General features: G+C 37.4%; 1 protein-coding gene across 12 annotated transcripts in view; it reads right to left on the reverse strand.

Annotated features, from left to right (window-relative positions):
• Window positions 1–26,823, reverse strand: part of EPHA6 (EPH receptor A6) — a 517,785-nt gene that overhangs the window by 97,191 nt on the left and 393,771 nt on the right. For all 12 annotated transcript variants that reach the window (XM_067001793.1, XM_067001791.1, XM_067001836.1 and 9 more), the window contains 3 exons: window positions 26,128–26,198; window positions 22,594–22,719; window positions 13,585–13,770 (listed from right to left, as the gene is read on the reverse strand). In XM_067001793.1, the coding sequence (XP_066857894.1) occupies window positions 13,585–13,770; window positions 22,594–22,719; window positions 26,128–26,198 (383 nt within the window). The remainder of the gene's footprint in view (window positions 1–13,584; window positions 13,771–22,593; window positions 22,720–26,127; window positions 26,199–26,823) is intronic.

The following is a 26,823-nucleotide window of genomic DNA, read 5'->3' on the forward strand; positions in this document are numbered from 1 at the left end:
ATTTATCTGCCTTGGCTGGAGCTGCAATGCTGAGTGACATGGGTAAGCAAAACATGGGGGTGTGTATTCAATGCAAACCTCTGTCACTAAAGTTCTCACTTGCTCTCCAGAGCAGAACACAGACAACACATGGCATTTTTCAGCAGTCTATAAATCAAACGGGTCTGAACAGATTTTCATTGCATAATATGCGTATTTCACTTCTAAATCTCAAAGATCACTGACAATTGTTACTTTCAGCAGCATTCACTTCAGTATACTGGAAAACTGATCTCTTCTTGGGAAGTATGTCCCAACTGGCGATACACCACACAAGTGCTTAGATTGTGGTGTGAGGAGAATGTGTTTGCTTTGAGATAAAGGGACAAATTGACCTGCGGTTTGCTACAACAAACTGGTATTACCTCTTTCTCAAGAAATTCTTCTTATCTTTTGATCTTTCTGTACCATCCAAAGTACTACAACTATAGTTGTTTATGGTAATCCTTGCATTAGAAAGATGTTGATATTGTAAATAACCAAAGGTTTCTTTTCCTCACATCAAACCTCATGTTTCCATGAAATGTAGTATCAGATTGTTTACAGAAGATTACCAGTCCATATTTTAATTCTGCTTCTTCAACATGAATCTCCTGTTAAAGATATTTCAGGCTTGTTGCATTCCATTAGAAATGTAGGTATCAGCCTTTAAGCTGTAGTCAAGTCCACAATACAACCTCTTCAGGCAGAGGTTTATATGACAAGGGTGAGATCTGGATAACCACTACCATAAGTAACTATGTGACAAACTACCAGTTCCATAGATCTGATAGTCTATTTTGGGGTGACAGGATATTGATCACAAACCTCTTTCTTACTCTAGTTCAGGTAAATCTAAGGACCTTACCTTGTCCTTCTGTATTAACCTATTAAAGATATGCGAACCAGAGAACGGGTGCAGATTTTCTGGAAGAATTCTAATGGCTCAAACAAACATTAATTCAATCATCCCAAGTTCAAGCACACAAGCCAACCTATTTAACTTTGCACGTTAGGTGAATTAGGGAATATTTACACAATGTATTCTTTTGTTTCTCCAGTGAAGGCTTTAACTCAGCTGGTGATGAAATGCAGCAGCATAACACGGTTGAAAGTACTAAGACCAATCCTAGCATGCCCATAAAAACTGTCAGTCTACCACACATTAGAATGCATAGATAACTATGGTCTATTTTCAGTCATGACACAGACATTTACATCAGTTTTTAGAAGTTATTTAAACAACTCAAATTACCAAAAAAATCTAGGTGCTACCATGTACCTGTTTACTTTAATGAGGCTTATACATTTCCTAAGGTTTGCAGAAGTACTAAGATATATAACTCCATCCTTAGGTACCTAAATTCCAACAGACTAAACAAAAAATAATATTCTTTACGACATTTGCTACCTTTGACAGCTCTTCTGAAATACGGTTTGATCATTATTAAATTATTTAGTTGTAATGACTATAACTTTAATAGCCCTCTGTATCCTGTATTGTATTTCCAAGGACTTTAGAAAAAAACTTGCACATCCCCACAAAATTCTCTCCATACATGTCAGGCAGTATGCTCACCAAAAGAACAAGAGAAATGCAAGCAAAACCGTGATGGTGAAGAACTCTTCAGCAGCAGGCAAACTTTAGACAGCATTAAGATAATACATTGAGAATAACTTTGTATCACATTTAAAACAGCAGGGATATATTATGTTTTATATACTCCTGTAAATTTGAGTTTAGTGAAGCCAGTGAGAATGGTAGCTGTTTCTTTAAAAAAAAAAAGTAACAATGGGGACTTGACAATCACCGTGATTATGTCTTTCATTTTTCATCTTGTCACCTTAAGGAGAAGCTGTGTTTCTAGGTATTAGACGTGGCCCTAGATCCAGCACCCCAATGGGACAGAAACATCAAACTATTTCTATTAGTTTGTTATCTAATCTAGATTTCTTGCATAAAAGTGTAGTCTTAGTGTAACATCTTAACTCAAAAGATCATGGAACAACACGACAGTAAAACCTGGTATGATAAGGTTTCTACCTTAAGCCAGACACATCTTTTAGCTTATTTTCGAGAACCAACTCTAATCCATAAAAATATAGAGATATATATGACAGTCTATCTGATACAAGATCTTATCTTCCATCACTGCAGCCTGCAATAGCTTTATTGTCACTTCGATTTTTTAAGTGACTGGTAGTTCAAGAACCACAGCTGGAAACTAAGAGACTAATGGCAGCACAAAAGAAAGGAAGATAGTAAGGAAATATACTCTGAGACAATGAGACATTGGTCCTGACTACATTTCATCATGATCCGCACAAGCTTGTATTCTAAGTAGTATTCTATAATTTACTTCTTCCTCAGTACTTTCCTCAAGTTCCCCCAGACTAAATATCATAATTGTGCATAAGGATTTTCATTTTCTACTTTCAGATGATTTAATCACTCTTACTATTCAAAGTTAGGCAGATATGTACTATACATACTAGACATTACTCCACAAGAATGGGGTTAGAGTTTAAATTCTTATGCTGCTCTGAAGTAGGAAAGTGCCCATCTATAGTTCCATGCCAAGGACAGAAATAAGTAAATAAATAATTTTTTCTTGGCAGTGAAGAGCACAGAAGTTCTATTAATATTGATTTGCTTTTGATTATTGCTGTCTGTACTAATTCAATTGCCGTATCTTCCATACTTTGTAGTTAATATGCCTCGAATCAGCAACTAACAAATTCTTTGTGTCTCTACAGTGATTCATTGTTTTGTTATTTTCTGATTTTGTCATTTTTTTCTATAGTCTTCCCCTTAGTCTGTTTAGCCTCTCCTGGCAATTCGAACACATTACCCATTTCATTTTCTGATACTCTTACCAATCGTACCTGATTTTACATGCTTTGCAGCCTAACACTCAACAGCTCCATTATGGAACACAGACCTGTTATATAACCTTAACGCTGATGGGTTTTATTATGTTAATCAGTGTAAGACCGAACTTGAAGTAAATGAATATACACCAAAAAAACTATCAGTGAATGACAAACGGAAACATAAGTATAAAGAGCTCAGAAATGAGACACAACCCATGATTTTTCATGTCTCTCTTGAAGATTGTAAAAAAAAAATCTTTTAAACTGCTACAGTGAGTACCTAGTCTCTGGGGGTAGAGTTCTTTGAACTGCATTGAGTCCTAGATTATGTCAATGACATCTCCCCTTAATATATGTGTAGGGAGATGGAGACTCCTTTTTCTTTTCTGACTGATAGACAAAGGAAGGAAGAAAAAATACACCTACCTTTTAAGGTAGGTAAAATACTCAGTGTGTGCTTTTCCTTTGTCATTGGTTTTAAAACTAATGCAGTTCCAGTTATTTCAGCAGTATCTATTCTGATTTTGCAGAGCATAAGATAGAGGGCTCCTGACTCTGATATGGGGCAGCAACAATGCTATCTGCTTTCCTCTCCCTTTTAAGGAGCTCATGACTGAGCAGGGCTCATGATTTTGCAGCTGTAACTTCCAACGATGTTTGGCCGGCACTTTCACAGAAGCTGTATTTGAGAGAAATTTATATCAGCGTTCAAAGTCTTGGCTGAACTTGCAAAACTGAAGTTATAAGACACAAAGGTTTTTGTGGGTCAATTTTAATCCTTTTTTTTTTTTTTTTTTAAACGTTTTAGCTTTTCTGTTTTCCCAATCAACTAGACTTGGTAACAGCTGAATTAAATAATCTCCACAGGTGTATAACTAATTTATGATGATCCCTGAAGAATATGACAATGTCTACATTCTGTAGATGGAATGAACTGAAAAGAGGAAACAGATCATACCATCAACATTTGCATGTGCTAATTACAATTTGATTTCTAGTTCATTTCTTTACTGTTAGTCTGCATGTGCTTTTGTAGTATGAAAAAGACAGCTGTAAGAGTTGAAAAAGACAGCTATAAGAGTTGCAAGTTTCAAGACTTATATCAGTCGCAATTTTACTTGATCAAGTGATGCCTCATGAAGTTTACCACAAAGCAATGCTTTAAAAAGGTATGGAGGACTTGGAGGACTTAAACTAACTTCTAAGAACTTGAAAAAAATAATCAAAACATTTGTAAATATTTAGGAGATGATGATGTAGTAACTAACAACCTGCATGCATTTGTTAAGAACAAAGAATACAGCAGCCTAATTTCTGCCTGTGACAAATAGGTCTCAAAGACAGAAGAGCTTCACTAATGTCATATATGCATGTCCCAGACTGGTCGCAGTAGGGACAGGGCATTACAGTTTCCTGTTTTAATGAAACTATTTTATAGCTGGGATAGTAGCTGCTGGGAAACTGTCCTCAGTGGCTCACTGTCAGTCTGGAAAAATTCAAATAGTATGGTCCAGGGCTTTTGTTACTATTCTATTTTTGCCAGAACAACTATTGTGATGGAACCAAGAGCATGTTTTTAAATCTGAGAAAGACACCAAAATGGAAGAAGCTCTTGGAGATTTGGCTCATAAAGTAAAACAACTTGGCATACTAGGCAAAAGGTCTGAGAAAACATGAAACAAAACTCTGTGAAGACAAAGCAGTTCAATGGAGACAGCAGTAATTAACCACAAAAATACATTCAAGAGGAAAGGCTAGATGGCCAGCTCCTTCACAGAGGAAGATCTACGGGTAATAATAAATCAAAATAAACCCCAACAATGGTTGCTACTGAAAACCACATGTACTTAAACATGAGTAACACCGTTTACATTTAAAATAATTCTTTCCTTCCTGCTAGAGGAAAGTAAGGCTCAGCATCCACAGTACCCACTTTTGAAAGCAATACTTTAAAGAAGATATGAACTGACTGGAAAGAGTCCAGAAGAAAGAATTAAGAATGACCAAAGGTCTAGCAAACATATACCATGCAGAAAGATTTGACAGAACCTGGCTGATTTACTGAAGACAGTAAAGACATTAAAATAGTCTACAAATGTAAAATATTGCTGCAAAGAGGAAAGGCTCAAACTGTTCCACCACAAGTAGGAAAAGAGTTAATGGCCTTAAGGTGCAGTAAAAAAAAATTCAATTTAGCAGCGGGAAGGCTAAGTATGAGGATAGTTAAACATTCAACAGATTGGCAAGGGAGGCTGTGGATGCTTCACCAGGTGAGGTTTCTGAGAACACAATGGGCAACCATCTATCAAGACTAGTTTAAATATAATTGATTCTGCCTTTGGGCAGGAAGACAGAGAAGATGACCTCTCAGTGTCCTTCACAGCCTTATCCTATATATTCTGTGAATTACAAGAGGATAATTTAACATTGAAGAATAATGCAGAAATTAAGCATTTATTTAATTTGCATTTTATAAGGACACAGTAACCCTGCCTGAGTTCTGAGAGTACTGTAATACTTAACAATTAGGTCGAAGTTTACTAAATAAATGCTTCTGCTTTCATCTGACTTTGCTAGGCTCTAGAATACAGCAGACCCGCTTTTAGCTATCATAATAAATTATTCTCAAACTCAGTATGTCCTGTATTAAGTTCATTAAGATCATCTTAATGGTCTTAATGCATCAATGGCAAAGATTTAGTAACAACAAAATTGCAGCAGGACTTGACCAATACTCAATCTCTCGTGTATTTGCTAGGGTGTTAATACCTCTATACAGAGTAAGAAACGAAAGTACAGATATCAATCAACTAAACACAACTTGTGAACCTGGATTATTGATTGTTTTTTATACACTCTTTAAACATCTCACTCCCTTATCTGTTGACTGTGAAAACATACTCATTTTATAATTTTTCTCATCATTGCTCATATGGTTTTGGTACCCAGGCAATGGATCAGCCATGTTTCTCAGCAAACCTGTCAGCACAGTGCAATCTTGTATCCCTGTTACTCATGAAATCTTATGGTTACAGTTGTAAAAAAAGCCCCAACCCTACATATATCACCTACATACTGTATCTCTCTTGCCTTTTAACTTACTGCACCACACATCTCTCTAGTTTTATGGTAGAGGAAGACATTGAATACTTTATCCAGAAGATACATGGAAATGCAATCATTTGCATTTAATCATGATGTTAATCACGCAAATTGATGATCACATTTTTCCTTAAAAAACAAAAACAAAACAAACAAACAAACAAAATAAACCAACAAAAAACTGGTGATTTCTTATCTACAAGATTTCTTCTTTTTAAGGCTGTTGGCAGGAATGACTTCTGTCACCTCTTTTCTACTAGAACAACATCTCACATCAAAGCATCTAAGTATCTTTGAAAGACAGGTACTACATGGCTGAATGCAGACATCTGAAAGCAAAGGATCCTGAAGAAAGTGAAATCCTGTTTCTCAGACATGAAATATAAAAGCAGAATTACAGAAGTTTACTTGTGTTAGATAACATATCAGGGTCAGATTAAGCTGCTGCTAACAAGATGTTAGCTCTTTGACCGTTTGACAATATGCTTTTTCTTCACTGCTTATCAGCTTATCAGCCTGCGAAAGATGTTACGGCAGAGTTGACGGTTATAATGTATAGCTTGCTTGCAGCAAAACAGAAAAGCAGAAAGCAGAAATGTGACTGATTTGAACTGCAGGAAACCATAATGACCCTTTAATTTCTGTAAAGCAATCCTCAGATTGTAATTAGTATAAGAAAAAATTAATTTTCCAGAGGTTTAAGGGATAATTTCTTTTAAGTACGTAACATTTAGGAGAACCAAGTATTCGGTATTAATTCCTGGCAGCAACCTTCAACAAATGAAACGCATGGTAGTTTGCATGCATTATCTGAAATACCCACATGCATGTGTGCATGCATAAAAATAACTTAGTACTATCGATGTTAATTATGTACTTTCAATACAATTCATGAAAGGTAACCTATTTCGAAAGAAGACTATGGATACTTAGTTCTGTCCGGGTCACAGCAGTCATGTAAACAGCTCTAACATTAAACATTTTATTTTCGATTATGTTTTCATAAATTGATCTACTAAATTTGGTTCATAGTGGTGGAGGTGGTTGTGGCTTCCAGTTTCTATGCTGGTGGCACCAACACTGAAATCAGTAAAGTATTGTGCTATTTATCTATGAAACAGGACGGAAAGGAAATTAAAGCCAGTAGCCTGATTCATTTATCTAGCTGTAGGCTGGACGTTTTGTCCCGAAGGATACTGTGTGAAGCAGTATCAAAAGCTCTGCTGAAATCCAGAAAGATGACATCAGCTGGCTTCCCTAGGTCAACTAGATGGGAAAGGTTGTTGTAAAAGGAAATGAAGTTCGTTCAGCAGGACTTTCCCCTCACGAACCTGTGTTGTCTACGACCGATGACCGCGTTGTCTGTCAAGTGTTTTTCAGTAACTCCTAGAATAATTTTCTCCATACTTTTACCTGGCACTGAGGCGAGACTGACAGGCCTGTAATTACCACGTCTTGGGCATGGTCTTGGGCAGCCTGCTCTAGGTGGCCTTGCTTGAGCAGGGGAAACGGACCAGGTGACCTCCAGAGGTCGCTTCTAACTTGAACTGGTCTGTGGTTCTTTTTTTGGAAAGTGTTTCCCAATTGCGTGTCAGCGGTGCACTCAGTACCCTATGTCCATGTTCCCCCCCCCCCCAAGTGCTGCACAGGCCGTAACAGACAGAGCGTTTGTTAACACGAGCAATTTATTGGCCTCTGCGTAGGCGGAAGCTCCTGGACGGAATGGACTCTCTCCAAGAGGTTGAGTGGTCACTGCCTGCTGCTATCAGCTGTTTGTGTTGCAAGCCTCCACACATCTTCCTCAGCTGCCCGGGACCCCAAATACCGTTTGGCTGCAGAGAAACTGTTCCAGAGCAATTCCCACTGCCTGTGGAGCAGTGTCTTCTGTGTGTCCGATGTGCTCAGTCCTGAGGCACCAGCACCCAGCGGATGTCTGGGACAGGCAGATTCTCCAGCTTGGCCCTTGGCAGGCACACTGAGGCCCATCAGTGGGCCTCAATAAATTCTGGGAGTTTTTCAATAACCCCTAGAATAAAAAAAGGACTGCATAGTTTCACCTGGCAATGAAGTGAGACTGACTAGAGGGAATGGCCTCAAGTTGCGCCAGGGGAGGTTTAGGTTGGAAATTAGGAGAAATTTCTTCTCAGAAAGAGCAGTCAGAGATTGGAATGGGTTGCCCAGATAAGTTACGGCGTCATTGTCCCTGGGGTTGTTCAAGGAGAGCTTGGACCTGGCGCTTAGGGACATGGTTTAGTGGGTGACATTGGTGGCAAGGTGGTGGTTGGACCATATGATCTTGGAGTCTTTTCCAACCTTACTGTTTCTGGGATGTGAGCATATTCTAGGATTGGCAGTTAGCCAAGTTTAAATTTACAGCTTCACTTACTGAACAATTTAGAACACAATGGAAATTCTGCTGCTTTGGGTATCATTATGGGTATGGCTACCATATGCTTTGTCAGACAAATACAGCTTTAAGTCTAATGCTGTGCAAAGCTCACTGGCTAATACTACATAGATACACTCTCACTACCACTCTGTGTCATAGCGTATTGCCTGTATGCCAAGCTGAAGGTATTCAGGGGTGAATAATGCCTTGCCACTCTGCTAAGCGTTTCTGCTGCAGGAGGCAGGAGCAAGAGTCTGCCAGTGCAAGAGGTCTTTTCAAGGGGTGGATCTGAAGCTGTTTTGTCCTCCAATATATATGTCTGTGCCTGGAGATGCCACTGATGTCTCAGTGATGTACTGAGATTACTGACAAAAGTAAATGTCAGCATTTGAAAGGGGTTACACTGTAGGTTATAACCAATACTATAATGCTAACATGGAATTTATTAATGTGTGTTTTCTGTTGATCCTGAATGTTTTAATTTTTAGAAGTCAAAAATAAATACTGCAATGTAGGTCATGTTTTTTGTTGAATAATCCTAATCACGTTTTGTAAGATATCATGGTATAGCCAACTTCAAATACTCACAATTTAACTCTTAAATTGCCAACATTTTATCTTCATAACATAACTTCTCCTGGGTATACACGTTTATGACCAATGTATAAGAATGTTACAGACACTGCCATAAAATTTCCTCAACCTTTTTGCATAGTAGACAAGTATACAAAGCTGTGTATAATGAACACATGCACTGTAAAATATATCACCTTCCAAAAGGATTTCTGAACTCTGTTAAAGAGTCTCAGCCTGTTAACAGGTTGAAGAAAGAAGGAACATTAGATTCATTATGTTAAGGGATGAAATGACCAAAACAAAATGTCTTGACTGAAAAAAAAAAAAAGATTAATCTCTTGCTTTTTTGATGAATGAAGAATGGGTTGGATATGAAGACTTACATATTGCAAATTGCAGTGAAACAGGATCTTGCTGCTGCTTTGCCTTTCTCATGGACAAGGACAATGTACATAGACCTCAGGACCCTTCTTTCACTGTACAGGTTATATATAATAATTTAAAAAGAAGCTCTATGATTAAGGCTTGAATTTAATCTGCCAGGTGACTGACTAAAGATTTCAGAGCTGCTACAGCAATCTATTTGAACATCACCAAAGCAAAACAGTCAGGAGTTAATAAGGTTTCAGGAGGTCAGGAGATGAAGGTGCCACTCCAAAGCCAGACTCAATGTTATGGGGATGTGAGCTTACACAGAACCAAGAATCTAGGTGGTGTCTTCAGGCATCCTCCTTTTGTGAAGGGCTAATTTTGAAAACTTTTCTGAAGAATAATAATATACATAGTGTTATTAAAGAAAATGAATGTCTTAAAAAGATTCCGCTCGTCACGATGACACGTGTGAGTCCTCCAGTATGAAAAGTTTGGAAACCAAAGCACTTCCTTAGAAATTAATTTTAACAATTGAGAGTGATTTGGGATAAAGTCTGAGGGGGAGGGGAACAAACTAAGATTATGATGACAGTAAAGCACTCGTGTGCATTGATACTTTGTTCTGACACAGTACTACACCGTACTGACAAGGCTATGCTTTAAACTATTGTGTAAGATACAATCAAGGTAAACTAACTACAGATTCCTGTTTGGTTGGTGTAACTGTGCCTACAACAATGATTTCTTCCAGCACAGTTAAAATAGTCAGAGATCATTTTCTTCACGTGTCTTGTAGATACTGTCATGTTGGCAGGTATTTGCTGTAAACACAGCTTTTATTTACTTTACAGACTTTACATGGGAAGCCTAAAACACAGACTTCAGTATGGTGTAGGTATGGAATATGCATCTTATTTCTGTGTAGCCCAGATCTCAGCAATGGTTACATATGTTTGCACTGAAGAAAAAAGTTTTATATTTCTTATATCTGTTTATGAAAGTGTAGTGGTTTGGACAATAACACACAGCTTGGTTGAGCATGTCCTCAGACACCCAAGAAGAGCTCCCAGAATTATCACTGTGCTGATATGAGTTGGAAGGGAAACATGTATGGTTTTGTAGTGTGCTAAGCAACTCTCATCAATTTGCTAGGCAAATCTGCAGTCTTTTCTGACAAACCATGAAAGGAGTGGTGCTGCTAAAACAACACAAACAGGGATAAAGTTTCCTTTGTGACTTCTGGTTAGCAAAATGAGTGAACTACTGGATCCAGATTCTGTGCTACAGTGTATTTGCCTTGGCCTGGCAAATTGCCCTTGAAATGAACTCTCTATTAGCAGAGAGTTTTTGCTACAGCAACAATTCTGCCTACTGTTAACTGCGATTAGGGACTGCAGTTAGGACAAATGAGAAATGAAGCAATTGGAAAAGAGGATTAAAACTCTGTTGAAGACTGACTTTTGAGCAGGCTTAGTTTAGCATTTTTCACTCTCTACAGTACATATTCCATAGCAATTTTGGAAACAGTATAATTTAAAAGTTAACATCTGCTGAGCTGGTAGCACCGGATAAAAGCTCTCATTTGTAACGAACAGGCAAATTTGTTATTGCCCCAGTCAATAGCTATTGATTTGGTAGAGCACTTCTGTTTATTACAATCAAATCCTTTTCCTTTTTTGTTCAATAGTCAATGACATTGTAATGGAAGGTACTGCTTACAAACTGATGCAATATACATTAGCAACTGCTAGGAGTTAATGACTAATGGTTATAAAGTGGAAAGCATGTGCTAAAAACAGCATAATACTTCTATTAATTAAACTTACTGCATCCGATGTGCCTTTATAGGTTAGTAGAACTGTAATGCACATCACATAAATAGTTTCTGCTATTATTAATCTAAGTTTTAATGCAGAACACCTTTTAATCATGCTATCATTACATAAATAATTTGGCTAGGACAAGGTTCTGTCTGACTTTTATAGCACACCTTTTAGTCATGGGAAATTTCTTTCCCTTGTGCAATCTTAGATTTTGCATTTAGGGAAATACAAGGCAACTGTTCTGCTCCCAGCTGAAGTCGTGTTATTCTCTAACAACCACAGATGGGGAAGTATAAAAGGTAACAACCTAAAGACAAACTGGCAAAAGAGGAGCATAGCAGAGTGCATGTATCTACCCCTTGCTCAGCTTGCCTCCTAGTTTCTTCTCTGCAGCAGAGCAGTACTATACAACTTTGCACTTAGTATGTTATATAACTTGCACTTTCCAAGCCTTTGGGTAAAATTTGTTGATAATCCATGTATTCTTTTCACTCTATAATTATTCTTGTGTAATTGTCATGTTTTAAACCTGCCTGACCTCAAAAATATTTGCTTTCAAAGTTTTTCTTTTATATCTGAGAGGGATGCATAGTTTTATAGGACAGTGTGACTATAACAGTTACATCTGCTATTCTTGCCCTCTAAGCAAGCAATCCAAAGCCAATAATGAAGTGCGTTGGCCTCTGAGAGTAAAGCACAACTGCTAATGATTATTTCTTGACTTAAGGTTGTCTATAACCACGTTTCCTGTAGAACAGGAACAAATACTCTACTGTTAGAGCACTGATTTATCTGTTTGTTTCTGTTTCCTTAATGCAATTTTCATTTCTCTCTAGACTGATGATGAGACATTACAGAAACAAAATTTATAAGTGTGGCAAAGATTAAACAATCATGCCATTGCCAAGTACATTATTCTGTAGTCTGTGTGCACCAACTAATTGGATTTAAACAATGTTCATAAATTAAGGCCCTTAGCCTTGTTAAGAGATGAGACATACAATACTACATCCACCAGGCGGATTCTGAAACTGGTGAAGACTGGTGAAATTCGAATTGCTGCTCTACTGCTCATTATGAATCAAGGAGCTAAACTCAGTTAAGTACCTACATATTACATGTCTTTACAAAGATATCCAGTGCTGCTCGGCCAGCATTAACTCGTGTTCTTTTTTGTTGTCGGCAGAGCAGCTACTGACAGTACAGCAATGGAGATTAAGCCATATCTTTCCAGAAGTCTGCAACATAATGGATTTTGTTAGTCTAGTAACCAAACATTCCTAAATAGTAATGAATTTATTTTTCACAATACTGTGTGAAGAAGAACAAATTGATCCTCTTCATCTTAATTTAGAACCAGAGAGAGACAGATTTGCACAAGGTCATCCTGTAAATCTACTGAAATTCCATTCCAATGACATGAGTTCAGGAGATATAATTTTCTCTCTGTTCTAGTACACTGTGTTCTCCAAACATAGCTTTTGATATTGTAACAAGGTGAAAACAAGAAATACTCATATTTATTGTATCTACTGTGAAGGTAAGAGGGCATCATTGACTTATACACACAACAGTTTATCTTGTCACAAGTTCTACAACCACTTTAGAAGAGAAATATATGAAAGCATTGCAAATCAGCAAACAACATGGCTTGGTTGAGGCAATGATTATGAGAAGAGTATGTCTTGTGAGCTTTCTAATTCAGTGCAGCAAAAAGATGCCATTAAACAATTACATGCCTGATAATAAGACTTCTAAATAATACTTAAATGATAAATATATATTTTAGCATTTCAGAAAGATTCAAAGCCCAGATAAAAATGCTAGACCTCAGAGACAAGATTGTTAGCCTCTTGGCAGCTGCAAATACGTATAAAGAGTAAAACATTATCATAGATTATTCTGGAATTTTAGAAAATCATTTGCAATTGTATAATAAGTTTAAAATAATTTACAATTTTATTTCTTTAAAATAGGAATTTGATCTCTTCTGGCACCAAAATCAGCAAAATTAACTGAGTAGAGTGAGTACTTGTGGAAAAAGAAGAATATAGCTGCTACCTTACAAACTCTACTAGGTGAATTGACCTTATTGTCAACTCAGTTACATTTATGGTTTCCTCTGCTGAATTTCACTTGCCCCTAAGCAGAATCTGCAGTGCTATTTCATAGGAACCTGTAAAGGTTTTATATGAATGAGGAGGATTTTTAGTAAAAAGCAAAACAAAACGCCAACACATTTCTAATTGAAAACAGATAGGCTACACATTTCCTAGTGTGATCTCAATCTCTGCAGTATTTGCCATCACTTTATGATTTGGATCATTTCTGAGGACTGCAATCCGTATCAAAGGTGGAAGCAATGCTTAATATCGATACTAAAAGACATAGAATGGGAAAACAAAGAAAAAACTCATAATAGTAACTTACTTTTTGTAACAACTCCTTCAAGGCGAATTATATTTGGGTGATCAAATTGCCCCATTATACTAGCTTCTCTCAGGAAATCTCTTCTCTGCCTGTCCATATAGCCACCTTTCAGAGTTTTAATTGCAACAGGTATCTCTCTTTTTCCTGGTGTCTTCAGACGTCCACTGCATACTTCTCCAAATTCACCTTAAATAGAAAAAATATTTATAAGAGCATTCACAATAGCTGAGGAACTATAGTATAGTTTGTACTGCTGAACCTAAACAACTTATTTTCCAAAATAACCTTCAATACCTGTCTTAAAAGTTGTCATTTTTAATAGCTCAGTGTTGTTTGTAGTGGTCAGTGAAACCAGAACACAAAAATATTCAAGAAACTCACACAGCCCATAAAACTAGAGAGTATACCTGTCAGTGAGAAGTAACAGATAGGATATTCAAATTCCTGAGCCACACCTTTCATTTGTGCCATTACCCTGAGATCATGGGGACTGCAGCAGCCAAACCATCTGCCCTCCATGGTGTAGTTTACCTTGTTTTACTGACACTTTGAAATTGAACATTGATATCAATACGTTTGTGGTATAACTGAGCATGCTACGAGGAAGTAATGTAAAGAAGCTTAGATTTTACTTCTAATAATGACAAAACACCTACCTATAACTATTTATAAGGCATGTGGCATCAAGACCTATATGAATAGTAATGCCATTAGAGTAGCAGAATGTATGACTATCCTGCACTTGCAGAAGGCATTTAAAAATGTACTTAATGCTATTATGCACCGGAAAAGCACTTGCACGATTTATTTAAGTGACTTATGTACCTACATGAAACTAACTACCTATTCCATGGTTTGAACAGCCAAAGGCCAACATTTTCAGCAAATCAGGACTGAGTTGTGTAACAAGAAGAATCTTAAAGCTTGCTTCAACTGGTGTTCCATATACGAAAAGGTCTTTGAAGAATGCACATCTCCTCACATTCACTTTGGACATTTACTAATTGAGTTTGTATTGAAACCACAACTTTAATTTGATCTTGGAGCCACTCAAAAGTTATTTAAAGCCCATACCAAACGTGACTTGGATGCCTGCAGGTCAGTTTTCAATGGGTTGTAATTCAGTAAATCAAAAACAGTGTTTACAAAAATATGTCAAAGCACTTGTCAGTGCAAGGTATTTCCATAGCAAAATCAAATTTGCTACCCTAGCCATTTTGGAATCAGAAACACTGAAAAACAACAAAAAAAGAAGGTCATAAACAGATATATATTTATCTGGAGGAAATAATTTTTTATACCCTCCAGTGAGTGCAGTATGAACTAGTTTTCCTTAAAGGTTGACTATAGAATGAAAGAAAATACAGTGTGTGACTAAATATAAACTGAATACAGAAGAGATAGGACTGAAAGACTGAAGCTTCATTTCAGAAAATTGTAAATTCTTGATATTATAGGATTAGAATAGTTGTTGTCATACAGTCTGTATTTTATTAGCCTATGTCACTTCCACTATAATATAAAAGCATGTCTTATTAGTCAATAAGATACAAGAAGAGTGGAGGGATTAAAAAAAAACCACAATTTCATAGCTGGCCTTTCACTTCAAAACAGAGACATCATCAAGTGCAAGAGTGCAATTAACAGATGCGGAACATAACCTCTGAATAAATTAGCCTATTCTTAAACAGCTAACGAAAGCCAAGTTTCCCAGGTCATCTTTCTACCAAAACAACACTATTTCTTTTATTTTTATCTTATTTTGAAAATAAATCCAAGTGTGAGCTTCCCTGAAGATACGTAAAGTGTGTAAAAATACATGTCACAAAACTAATGCTCTGGGAATCTTTTGACAAAATGGGAAGTTGGCAAGAGAATTTCCTGTATGATTTATTCCCTTTATCTCATAGAAGGCTCTGCTTAAAACTCTGTTTGCCTGACTAGGACCACTGAAAAAGCAGTAGTTAATTTAGACTTTCAAATTCCTACCATAAAACAAAATAATGAAACCTGAATGTTTTGAAGGATACAGAGTCACAGAATCACAGAATGGTTGAGGGTGAAAGGAATCCATGAAGTTTAATCCCCAGTTCAATACCCCTGCTCAAGCAGAGACGCCTAGAGCAGGTTGCCCAGAACAATGTCCAGGTGGCTTTTGAAGATCTCCAAGGATGAAGACTCCATAACCTCCCTGGGCAATCTGTGCCAGCACTTCCTGATGTTTAGATGGAACATGTGTTCTGCCTAAAACACATCACATAGATATGGTATATCAATTTTTTTATTCCATGATATATCCAGCAGTGTTAGAATTCATCTCTAAAGCCATGGCCTTATGGCATCTTACTGTTTCTTCAAACATAATTAAAATTAAGTCATCTTAAAATTAGAAAAAAAAAATCAATTTCTTTCTCTTGCTGAAACAAAGTGTCAAGGAAAAAAATATTAAAACCTTCATATCCAGTTTTTGAAGGTATTTCAAGAAAAATAAATTTGTGAACTGCAAAATCTCATTTTTGAGAAAAAATTGGAAAGCACTGGTTATAGAATAAATTCTTTTGCTATTAAAATATAATACAAGAGAGTACTGCAACTTCAGAATTTCCAAAATAATAGCATTCATACCTTAGGGACTGTAGAGTTGTTCAGCAAGTGTTTTGAAGTGAATTAAACTGAAAGAGGCACTTGAAGGACTTACAAACCCAAGATTTATTATCTGTATAACATCCGAAGTGGGAGAAGGAACACCATGTCTTCCCCTGATCTGTCTCTTTTCCCTTTTCTGAATTAATAATTTGTACAGGCAGAATAATCCCCTTGGATATTGGGACTGATGAATTGATAAAGACTAGCAGCATTTTTTTGTTGTGGTGTGATGTCAACCAGACAGTTATTATATTTCGAAACCTAAGGTATGTGTAATAATTTCTAGTTCTGGTTTAGACTAGATGGGGATCAATAATATCATTTAAAGTGTTGAACTATTTATGCTGAGAAACATTCTGACAGGATTCCCTTCCAGAATATTTTTTTCTGGACTTCCGTTAAGATAAAGAAAGAATCTAAAATTACTTTAAGTGAAAGGGAAATTTATTCAACAAAAAGGAATTTTTTAAACCTAAGAATCTGATTGTTCAGATGGAAGATAAACAAGACAAATGCTGACCCTGCAGCACTAAAGGTTCGTGACTGCATGGGTATTAAGTAGAAGCTAAGAGACAGATGTCAGTGAAGTCAACACCATTTCTTGCTCCAGGGAAAAAGCTGGTGATAACTAGAGTGAACTAGAGTTCATTGTCTGTTCAGTTTTAATAATGTGTAAATAATCTATGTTTTAATGATATAAAACTGACATGTCTTATTGTATGTTACGCAAAAATAAGCTAATTGAGCACTCCAGAAACTTGCCTTATGCAAGCCACACATCCCTTTTCTCATCCAGTCATAAAATATGTGTTATTTAAAGTGGAACAGGAATGGTCAGTCACCTAAAAGTCCAATATACAGACCTGTATTGCTACATTGTATTGGGTTTGTATGGCAAGGTTCTGGTAGCTGGGGGCTGCAGTGGTGGCCTCTGTGAGAAGAGTCCAGAAACTGCCCCATGTTAAATAAGAGCCAGCTTCAGCTGGCTCCAAAAGGACCTGCCGCTGTCCTGAGACAAGTCAATAAGCGATGTTGTTTGCGCCTCTTTGAGAGCAGATTTAAGAAAGGGGAAAAAATTACCTGCTGTGCAACAGCAGCTGGTAGAGAGAGGAGTGAGAAACAGACCTGCAGCCCCCAAGGTCAGTGCAGCAGGTGCTCCAGGCATGGAGCAGCAGTTCCCCTGCGGCCTGTGGAGAGGCCCCTGGTGAAGCAGGCTGTCCCCCTGCAGCCCATGGGTCCCACACGGAGCAGATCTCCACGCTGCAGCCCGTGGAGGAGCCCCCGGTGGAGCAGGTGGATGTGGCCTGGAGGAGGCTGCGGCCCATGGAGAGCCCCTGCAGGAGCAGGCCCCGGGCCGGAGCTGCAGCCCGTGGAGAGGAGCCCACGCAGGAGCAGGGGGTCTGGGGGGAGCTGCCGCCCGTGGGGGACCCGTGCTGGAGCAGTTTGCTCCTGGGGGATGGACCCCGTGGTACGGAGCCATGAGGGAGTAGTTCCTAAAGAGCTGCTGCCTGTGGGCAGCCCCCGCAGGCTCAGTTCAGGGAAGGACGGCATCCCGTGGGAGGGACCCCACGTGGAGCAGGGGCAGAGAGTGACCGTGAAGGAGCGGTGGAGACGAAGTGTCAGGGACTGACCGCAGCCCCCATTGCCTGTTCCCCTGCACCACTCGGGAGAAGGAGGTGGAAAAGGGTGGATGGGGAGGAAGGTGTTTTTGGTTTGCTTTTAGTTCCTCACTGTTCTAGTCTGCTAGTCATAGGCAATAAATTATATTAATCTCTCTACACTGAGTCTGTTTTGTCCATGGTAGTAATTGGTTGGTGATCTCCCTGTCCTTATCTCAACCCTTGAGCACTTTCCATCATATTTTTCCCCCTTTCCCTCTGAGGAAGGGGAGTAAGAGAGCAGTTGTGGTGGAGCTCAGCTGCCCAGCTGGGTAAAACCACCACATACATGAGATCAAAACAAGTATCTTACAACACCGAATTGCTGTTTATAAAACTGAAAGGTTGCAGCACCAAAACCAGCTCATTTCCCCCAGATTTAGTCATTAGACCTGTGGGAAAATTGACAGAAGATTTAGAATATAAAATAATAAAGCATACTGTCTGAAAAATTTAAGAGTTGGACTCTTCCTTATGTTTCCACTTTTTAATAAAGAAAACACAAAGATAAGTATAACTTTTAAGAGAGACTTGACAAAGATATGTCTGGGAATTCCTTCCAAGAAGAAGAGCTGAAGCTTTAAACTAAAGTTCAAGAAGCGATGGGGCAAAAATAGTGTCACAGAAAGGACAAAACCAAAGGATGTCATAGTGTGTCAATAGGTGCAAGTGAGTTCAACACAAAGTGAGGCTGAAAGGGATAATATGAAGAAAACCTACAGCAGTGAAGAAAAGGCAAATTGTGGGAATCGGCAAAAAAGCACCTGTCAAACTTTGTGATGAACCAATGGGTGATCTGATGGAATATTTAGAATTAATGATAAAAAATTTGACCAACAGTTTTGAATCTGGATTTATGTGCATATTTTGTTACTTTAATGCAGGTCTGCATACTATTGTGTTACAAATGGAGTAAGTCTAGGACTAAAGCGTGAACAATTTAGAAACGACCTTGCAAAGTCTGTATTTTATTTGCTTTATTTGCACCAAAGCACCAGAAGGAAGGACAGTAGTTTGGAGAGTTTCTAAATGTATTGGAACACCAAAAACAGGTCAGAGGGGAGGACTGGGAGAGTTGAGGTCGAAGGTTCAATTAACTGGCCCTGTGGAATATAGTGGCTGCGTTCAAAAACATCAGCTCAGTAAATGTCCACTATAATGACTTGAAAAAGGATTTTAACAAGAGATTGCACAAATTCATATTTTTTTCTCAAAGTAAAGATGTCTCATGAGCTCAGCACCCTTTCTTAACTTTTTGCTGGTTTGCATTTGTTATTATAATCTGCCTAATTATATGAATTTGCAACAGGAATGCTTATTCCTACAATTAAATGTTTAGACATTCTCTTTTTATTTCGGCTATGATGTCTTTGACAGTTGCAGGCCAAGTGTCATCTTGATCTTTATAACTATGAAAGGCTATTTTCCAATCTGCTGTCATTGCTTGAAGATCTTCACACTTTTTCAATTTGACCATTCGATGCCACCTCTCTGAATCAGATTTTAATTGCTTACTGAAAAACATCACAGTGTGGAACAGTGTGTGTGTAACCAATGAATTTAGACACTTGCTTTTTTTTCATGTAACTTAGTATTACCCTTATTCTACTAGCACTCGGTATGAAGGAACAGACCCAATTGTAGAATATTGCTAATAAGGGATTTCAGAGAAATCCCAATGTCTTGTAAAGCATTCAAATGTATCCGTACAGCAGAGGGAAACATACGACAAAAACAATAAAAGAGGAAGCCCCATTTTTTTCAAGTTGAAAGTGTATGTATATCTGGGGTAAGTGGAGAGGTTAGATTTTAACTTTTTACAGTGCTGTAATCGGGAATGAGATAATCAGTAGTTTTACTTCAGAATATTACTTCTGACTTGATGGTATTACCCTCAGATAGTTGCAAAAGATTATTCAAATAATATAATGTACATTTCCAACGCACACCGCCCAAGGTCATAATTAGCAAATACTTTAAAAGACAACATGGGTACAGAGGTTGGTAAGCTGAAAAAAGAAGCTGGGAAAAGAACTTGAGTGTCAAATCCACATGCACTGCAATTAGTGAATTATGAAGGGTTTTTGGACATGACTTGTTCTATTGAAAAAGCAAATTTGAAACTGCTTCAGGAGAAGATTACCTTCAAAAATTTATTGTCCAGAAATGCTAGAAAAAAAACCAAATATTTGTAATGTTCTACTCTGACATTTTTCAAAATAAAAGTTTTTAGTTCTTGAATGGAAATAATTTGTTTTGAAAAATTAAAGTTACAAAAATTCAGAATGAAAATCATTGATCAAAATAAAATATTCTAACAACACCTTTTCAAGAAATACCATTCTTAATTCACTTTTTAAAAAGGTTTTAATGATTCATTTGGTAAAATATTTTAATTTTTAATTTCACTGAGGTGAAAATTGTAGACATCTTTTAAAAGGAATTCTCCTGTAATAAGAAATCCATTTTACATCTAGTTGCAATGTTTAGTACGGAATCAGAAAGAAAGCATAAAGGAAGCTTCAGGACTGCTGTGAATTATAATGATATGTCATGTCTCCTAGCAGCTATCCAAGAACTCTGTGAGAATTTGTACTCTCCCTGCCTCAGGCACAGTATTTAACCTGTATCTTGCCTACACGGAAATGGGTTTAAATTTCATCGCAAACAGTTTGCAAGTCCTACTGGGCAAATATCTTTGAAGATGACAGATTATTTAAGTAATTTTAGAAGATAAAAAGTATAAAAATAAAATATGTCAAAGCAGGCAAAAATTCACCCCTGAAGACTCAACAGAAGGGAGAGGGAAGCTGAGTAATGAATTTTCATAAATGAATTAAGTTGGGAATAAAGACACAATTTTCACCTGAACAAAAATCAATAAGCTCAGCCCTTCCCTGTCATATTCAACTTCTCCGAAATCAGCAGTCATTCCAATACTGAAGGTAGTTCAATACGCTTTGTAATCTAAGACACCAATATCTACAGTATGTCTGAAGAAAAGGAAAACAAATAAATAAATAATAAAACAAATCAAATAGAATATTCTCTGCAAAAGTCAGCCCTCTAAGGGCTTTCTCAAGCTAATTCCAATGGCGCACAGTGCCAGCTACACCTTATCTAGCTTTAGCAATCAGGTAAACTCTAAAGTACTCTTTAGAGTTTTTACTGCAGGGTGAAACTAAATTTTCTCTCTTACTTTTAGGTCAATACATCCTTTTCTCTGATAACAGACCAGGTTTTATGTCTATTATATTATTTGCATGACATTCCTAGTGTATAAACACATTTTAGCAACACTGGAGTCATTTCCATTGCTATCAGCATAGTAAAGTATCATTAAATGAGGGATCTCAGCTTAAAAATACCTCTTGCTTCTTAAGTGACTAAGATGTATGAAACAAAGATAAAAAAGAAGGCTCATAATGCATTAGGTATTCTGATGGCAATTTTCCCAACAGCAGGAATTCTGTGGTGGGCAAATGAGCAAATTACAGAATTACAGTCTTTACTTTTTTAACACTGACACCCTTCCACAAGGTGTAACTGAATTTTGCTCTCTGTTGTATCATGATTTTTTTTTCTTGATGTCATTAAATTTAGAACAAGTAAAAAAGTTCAAAAAATTAGTGATTTATGCTGGCATTTATTTATCAAGCAAAAAAAGAAAAAAGTATTGTTAAGGTCAAGAATGGATTGCTCAAAGATGGGCATTGGAATATGGCAGTGTGCACATAATATCGCTGAGGATGTAATGCATGCCAGTGAACTCCAGACTCTCCCTGACAGTCTCTTCTTTTGATTTGCTTTAACACCAAAAAATGGTGGTGGGCCTTCTGAGTGATGCATTGGTCACAGTGCATGCACTGAGATCCACTAGTTTGGTTACCTCTTAAGAACATTTTGAGCCTCATCTCTGTAGGTCCTCAGTAAACAATAATAACATGCCACCTGTCCTAGAGTGTCCGAACACAAGTTGAAAGAAATGGTTTTAGAGGACTGATCTTTACATGTTATTTCTTCTCTGTAAGGAAATCCAATATCTTTGTCAAATGTATCTTCAGGGAAAAGAGAGAATCAAGTGGGCCTACCACACAGCTAATCCAAATCAAATAAAAATGACTACATTTTCATAGTGCACATTACCTTATATAACACATGATCATGCAACACTGTGGAGGCCAGACCAACCGACAGGTTCAAAAGAAGGAGTTAACAATGCTTGGAGGATAGTTCCATCAGGCACTTTCAAGAAGTCCAAAACCACTGACTACTAAACTTTGGGAGCATATATATGGATAAGGTTAGATTATGTATGTTCACTTTCTTTGTTTATTTTTCATTTCTTTTTTATTCAGTCAAAGACTGAGTTAGATAAGTACAGTAGTCTTTATGCTAACTATACACAAGCTAATTTTTTCTCATGGGTATCTAATTTATTTAGATGGCCTGTCTGCACCAAACCTCTACAAAGCTTATTGAAATAACTGAGCTGTTATGGGAGAACAGGCACACAGAGATCCTTAGTAGCAGCTGGACAGGAAGGCTGCTGCTATATCTTCAGAAAATGAAAGACACTTGAGAATAAACTGGGCTATCAGGGAAATATGCCATTTTTAACGACTTAACCACTTGCATTATCATGACGACTTCAGAAAAGCAGTCTTTCCATTCATAGACAGTTTTTGAGTGTGTTTGCTTTTACCTGCCCCAATGACTCTCTCAATGCGAATTCTTGAGGGATCTATCTCCTTTGCAAATTCATGGACAGCAAGAGATGGGTCTTCATATGTGTCTGGATCAATATATGTTTTGATTCCTGGGAAACGTACTGCAAAAAAGAGAGAATACTAGGAAACAAGCATTCTTCGATACTCACACATTATAACAATATAGGTATTCCTTTTTTTTTTTTTTTTTTAAACATATTAAATCTTCCCAATTTAAATTGCCAGAACCTAAAAAAGGATAATGATGCACCCCAAATTATTAACACCTGCCACTCATCTCACAGAAACCAACTGTAGAATCCACAAGAGTTGTCCCCATTTGGTGGCAGCACCAGGCCTTCAAAGGCTGACTCAGCACAGACTTAAATATTTTCTTTCCTTCAAGTGTTTTTTTTTTTTTCTTTTTTCCCTAGGTAAGGCTTGTGAGACGTTATGGTTTATATCCATAGATAGAATATAAACCTCTGTCAATCCGACACAATCAAAAGCATTCAAAATTGCTGCTTGAAACTGCAAGCAAGGTCCTGCTAAACCCTGCTCGAATCTCTTGAGGTATTCCAGGTGACTGAAAGCATGGGTATGTCTTCATTGCAATGCATTGATACATCAGACTTCCCTTCAGCTTGCAACGATAACTGATAACCAGTGTCAGTGTAAACCCCAGAGAAAATATAGGTATTAGGTTAACTGCATTTTATGTATACCTCTAGTTATTATCATGTTTTCTGGCTACACAGGTGCCAGAGGAAGAAAAAGTCAAAGGCCTTTGGAAAACTCAGTCTTTGGATTTCAACTGATAAGACAGTGTCAAACTCTTACGCAGTTTTCTCTCCGTCACAGCTAAACCAAGCATCTCCTGAGAAAAAGTTAAATAACAGCCCTTCCTAAGTTTTGAGGTAAATGCTATTTTAGGTAACTCAAAGTACTTTTTTTTTTTTTTTTTTTATTGTAGGCATTTCTGTTCCAACTGATATTTAGTATTTTGGTCTGAAGAGCCTCCTTGGTGCCTCTGCACTTAGCTCACATCCTGAAGGAATTTTTCAAGTACAGCTGGTAAATTTGGAAACTATAACCTTGGAAAATTCAGCAAGTCACAAGGGAAAATATGAGCTCTGTGCTGTTCAGTTGAGAGGATGTCTACAGAGACACCAAGTGAAGGCTCAAAGATATGGGGAAAAGCAGATCCCCACAACTGACAGTGATTATTTTCAAAGATGTTGTGTTCCCCTTTGCTACTCCTTGGACAATTTAGACAATCTGTCCTTTACTTTGAAAACACTGCTTGCTAATTTACTCCTGTCTTTTACTGGTGGATGGATGAACATTCATTTTGCCAAACAGGTCCAATCTTTGAGATCCCCTTCTCTGAGAATGGGTCCTAGAGGGCTGTGCTGCTTTGTTCTATTCTGATCAGCTTGCACAACCAAAGAGCCAGGTGCAAGATGAGAACAAAAATATCCAAATCCATTTACAATGCTTTGATAATTTCTGTCTGCTTCCTTGGAGATGGCTGCAGCAACAGTGGGTTGGTGCCAGATTGCTTTGGCAGGTTCCAGCAAGGCATCATTTTTCTGGCATGGCTAATATCCCTTGTGTTCCTGAATGTAGAATGTCCAAGAACTTATGTTGTTTCTCCTGGACTATCTGGATAGGAAATTTTTTAGGCTCCTGCCATGTGGTGATTAAGTTCTGGAAAACTTTCAATTCGTTAACAGACGTTGATGTAGATAACGCATCAACTTAGCATGATAAGAGGAGAGTATTGCAGCTGGGTCCAGAGAACCTCTTTAAAAGAATTAAGTACCACTCAGACTTCTTCCTCTTATCACTCAGTAGATGAGTTTAAAGTACTTCATTATGTGATGAGTCTAAATACATTAGGTGAGACGTAGTTAAGGACCTACGAATATGTCTGGGCTTCATTAAGTCACCTGCAACACCCATTTGGACCAATGCTGATGGAGTACACACACCATTCAGAAATGGGAAGCACATAATGTGATTCCACATTACCATCAAGATCATGGACCCCTTTCTAAATTTCTTCAAAGAGTATATTCCCTGAAATCTTCCTCTGAGTCATACAGAGTTCTCAACGGATGGAGGTAGGATAGACAGGAGATGTTTCTTCTCTACATGCAGCAGAAGCATAGGAGATAGAGCATGGACATGACTAAGCTGGGAGAAGAAACGGGAAATGCTAACAAGTGCAAGTTTTGCAGCAGAGTTTGTTTTTTAAAACAGCTTCAGCCTGTTTAGGGAAAGTGACCCTTATACTGATACCCGTAGAAACTGCACAGCCTTGTATATTGTTTCAGGTTGAGATGCTGGATACCAAATTTGTAAGTACGCAACAGTCAGGCAAAGATTGCTACTAGCATGAAAAAGGCACTTGTGAAGGCAATGAGTGCTCCTGTTGTAAAGGAAGGAATATTGTTGGCAATACAGTCCTGGCTACTGGGGTAAATCACAGTAATTCCTCTAGATCCTTGGTTCTGTGGAAGACATGCATGATCAGGGAAACACCCTCTTGAGTCTGATGCTGAGATAACTCCCAAAGAATGAGAAGCCTCTTAGATGAAGCTTTGTGTCAGCATGAAATAGGGTTATTGTTTGCCCTGGTGTGAAAGACACTGAGTGAGGCTTTTCCCATATTCAGTCATGGCCTCCAGAGGTAAATATCAAACTCTCCAGCAGGAAGGTTTTTGTCTTCTGTTCCTTCTATGTTTGGAAACAAATTACAAACAAATCTAAGAAGTATTCTTTATGTCGAAATGTGCCCCTTTTCAAGATGGAAAGAGCTACTTGGCTGGGTATAGTGTTGTCACCTGAAAAATGATTTTATTTCTCACGACATAGCTTCTGTCTTGATGATAACATTTCCAGGGATGTTTTCAAAATTGAATAAAAAAATAATAAAAATATAATACCCTTTCTACAAGCCAAAAGTAAATAAAAACTTTTTTTTAGCTACTCTAACATAAAACAATGAGACTAGTAATATAAATTAAGTAGCTAAATTGAGCTAAATAACTAATATACTGCTCATGAGAGCTTTTCTCTCAGAGTGCTGATCAGTGAGAAAAAATGTGAGAAAGAATGCAACCCATTCTACTTTTTACTTCTCGAGTGGCCGGAAGTCTAAATCCCAAAAGACGCTAATAGTCAAAGAGAACTGTCTACAAAAATGGCACACAGTCACCAAGAGTGGAATTTTGAGGCAGACATTCAATACAGTCCAGACCAGTTGTGAATGCACAGAGATACACCTGGAAAACTGATGAATATGATTAATAGAATACTAAGTAAAAACCCTTACTCACTGGAGTGAATTCAGTGAAATTGTCCAAGAGGACGTACAAATAAACAGTCTTGATGGTGCAGACAATAAGGAACTATTCAAATGGCCAGATTAAAAAATGAAGGGCAAAGGATGTACAGAAAACAACGACCATTCTTCATTTAAAACCTAATATAGATTTTATGTAACACAGTGTTAAACTACTTACAATGTCCATTTTGCAAGTGAGCCCTTCTTTTTTCTTCAGATTTCATTTTGGCCTTTATGTACCACTGGCATCTTTTAAGAAAAGCAAGTGAGGTTTAAATTAAAATAGTTGTCATATATAAAATAAATGTACATTGTTTTATCTGCAGTTTTATAAAAGCCAAAATTTTGCATTCTGAATCTAGAGATTTAGTTGTGAAACTCAAGAGAGAAAGACACACAAAGAGCTACAGCAAATTAGATACCAATGAAAAAAAATCACAGTTGGATTAGTAGTGAAAATGACTACTGAAGTTTGACGCAATACTTTATTTCCAAATTTGAAAGAATCTTAAATACTTTGCATACATTGGCTTAGGCAAATTAAACCTTATCCTATTACCTTTTATAACCAGTGGGTCAAAAAAGCTCACAATTTCTTCATAATATAATAAGTTCTTTGACTTCAACATGTTTTATGAAAAAGGAAAATATTTTTTTCCCATTAAGACCGCTATTTTTTTACTTCTGAGTAGCTCTGTTCAGTCTGTTAGGCACAGATTTGTTATTTCTCATAAGATAGCTGCTATCTCATAGGGTAAACTGTATGTAGACTGCTATGTGAACACAGTGATTTAGCATAGGCCTGGATGATTGCAAATCCTTGGCAAACAACACTAAGCTCTATTGATATTCATTAATAGTTAGCAACATTACC

The sequence above is a fragment of the Anser cygnoides genome, chromosome 1 (genome assembly GCF_040182565.1).
Source record: "Anser cygnoides isolate HZ-2024a breed goose chromosome 1, Taihu_goose_T2T_genome, whole genome shotgun sequence".
Lineage (NCBI taxonomy): Eukaryota > Metazoa > Chordata > Aves > Anseriformes > Anatidae > Anser > Anser cygnoides.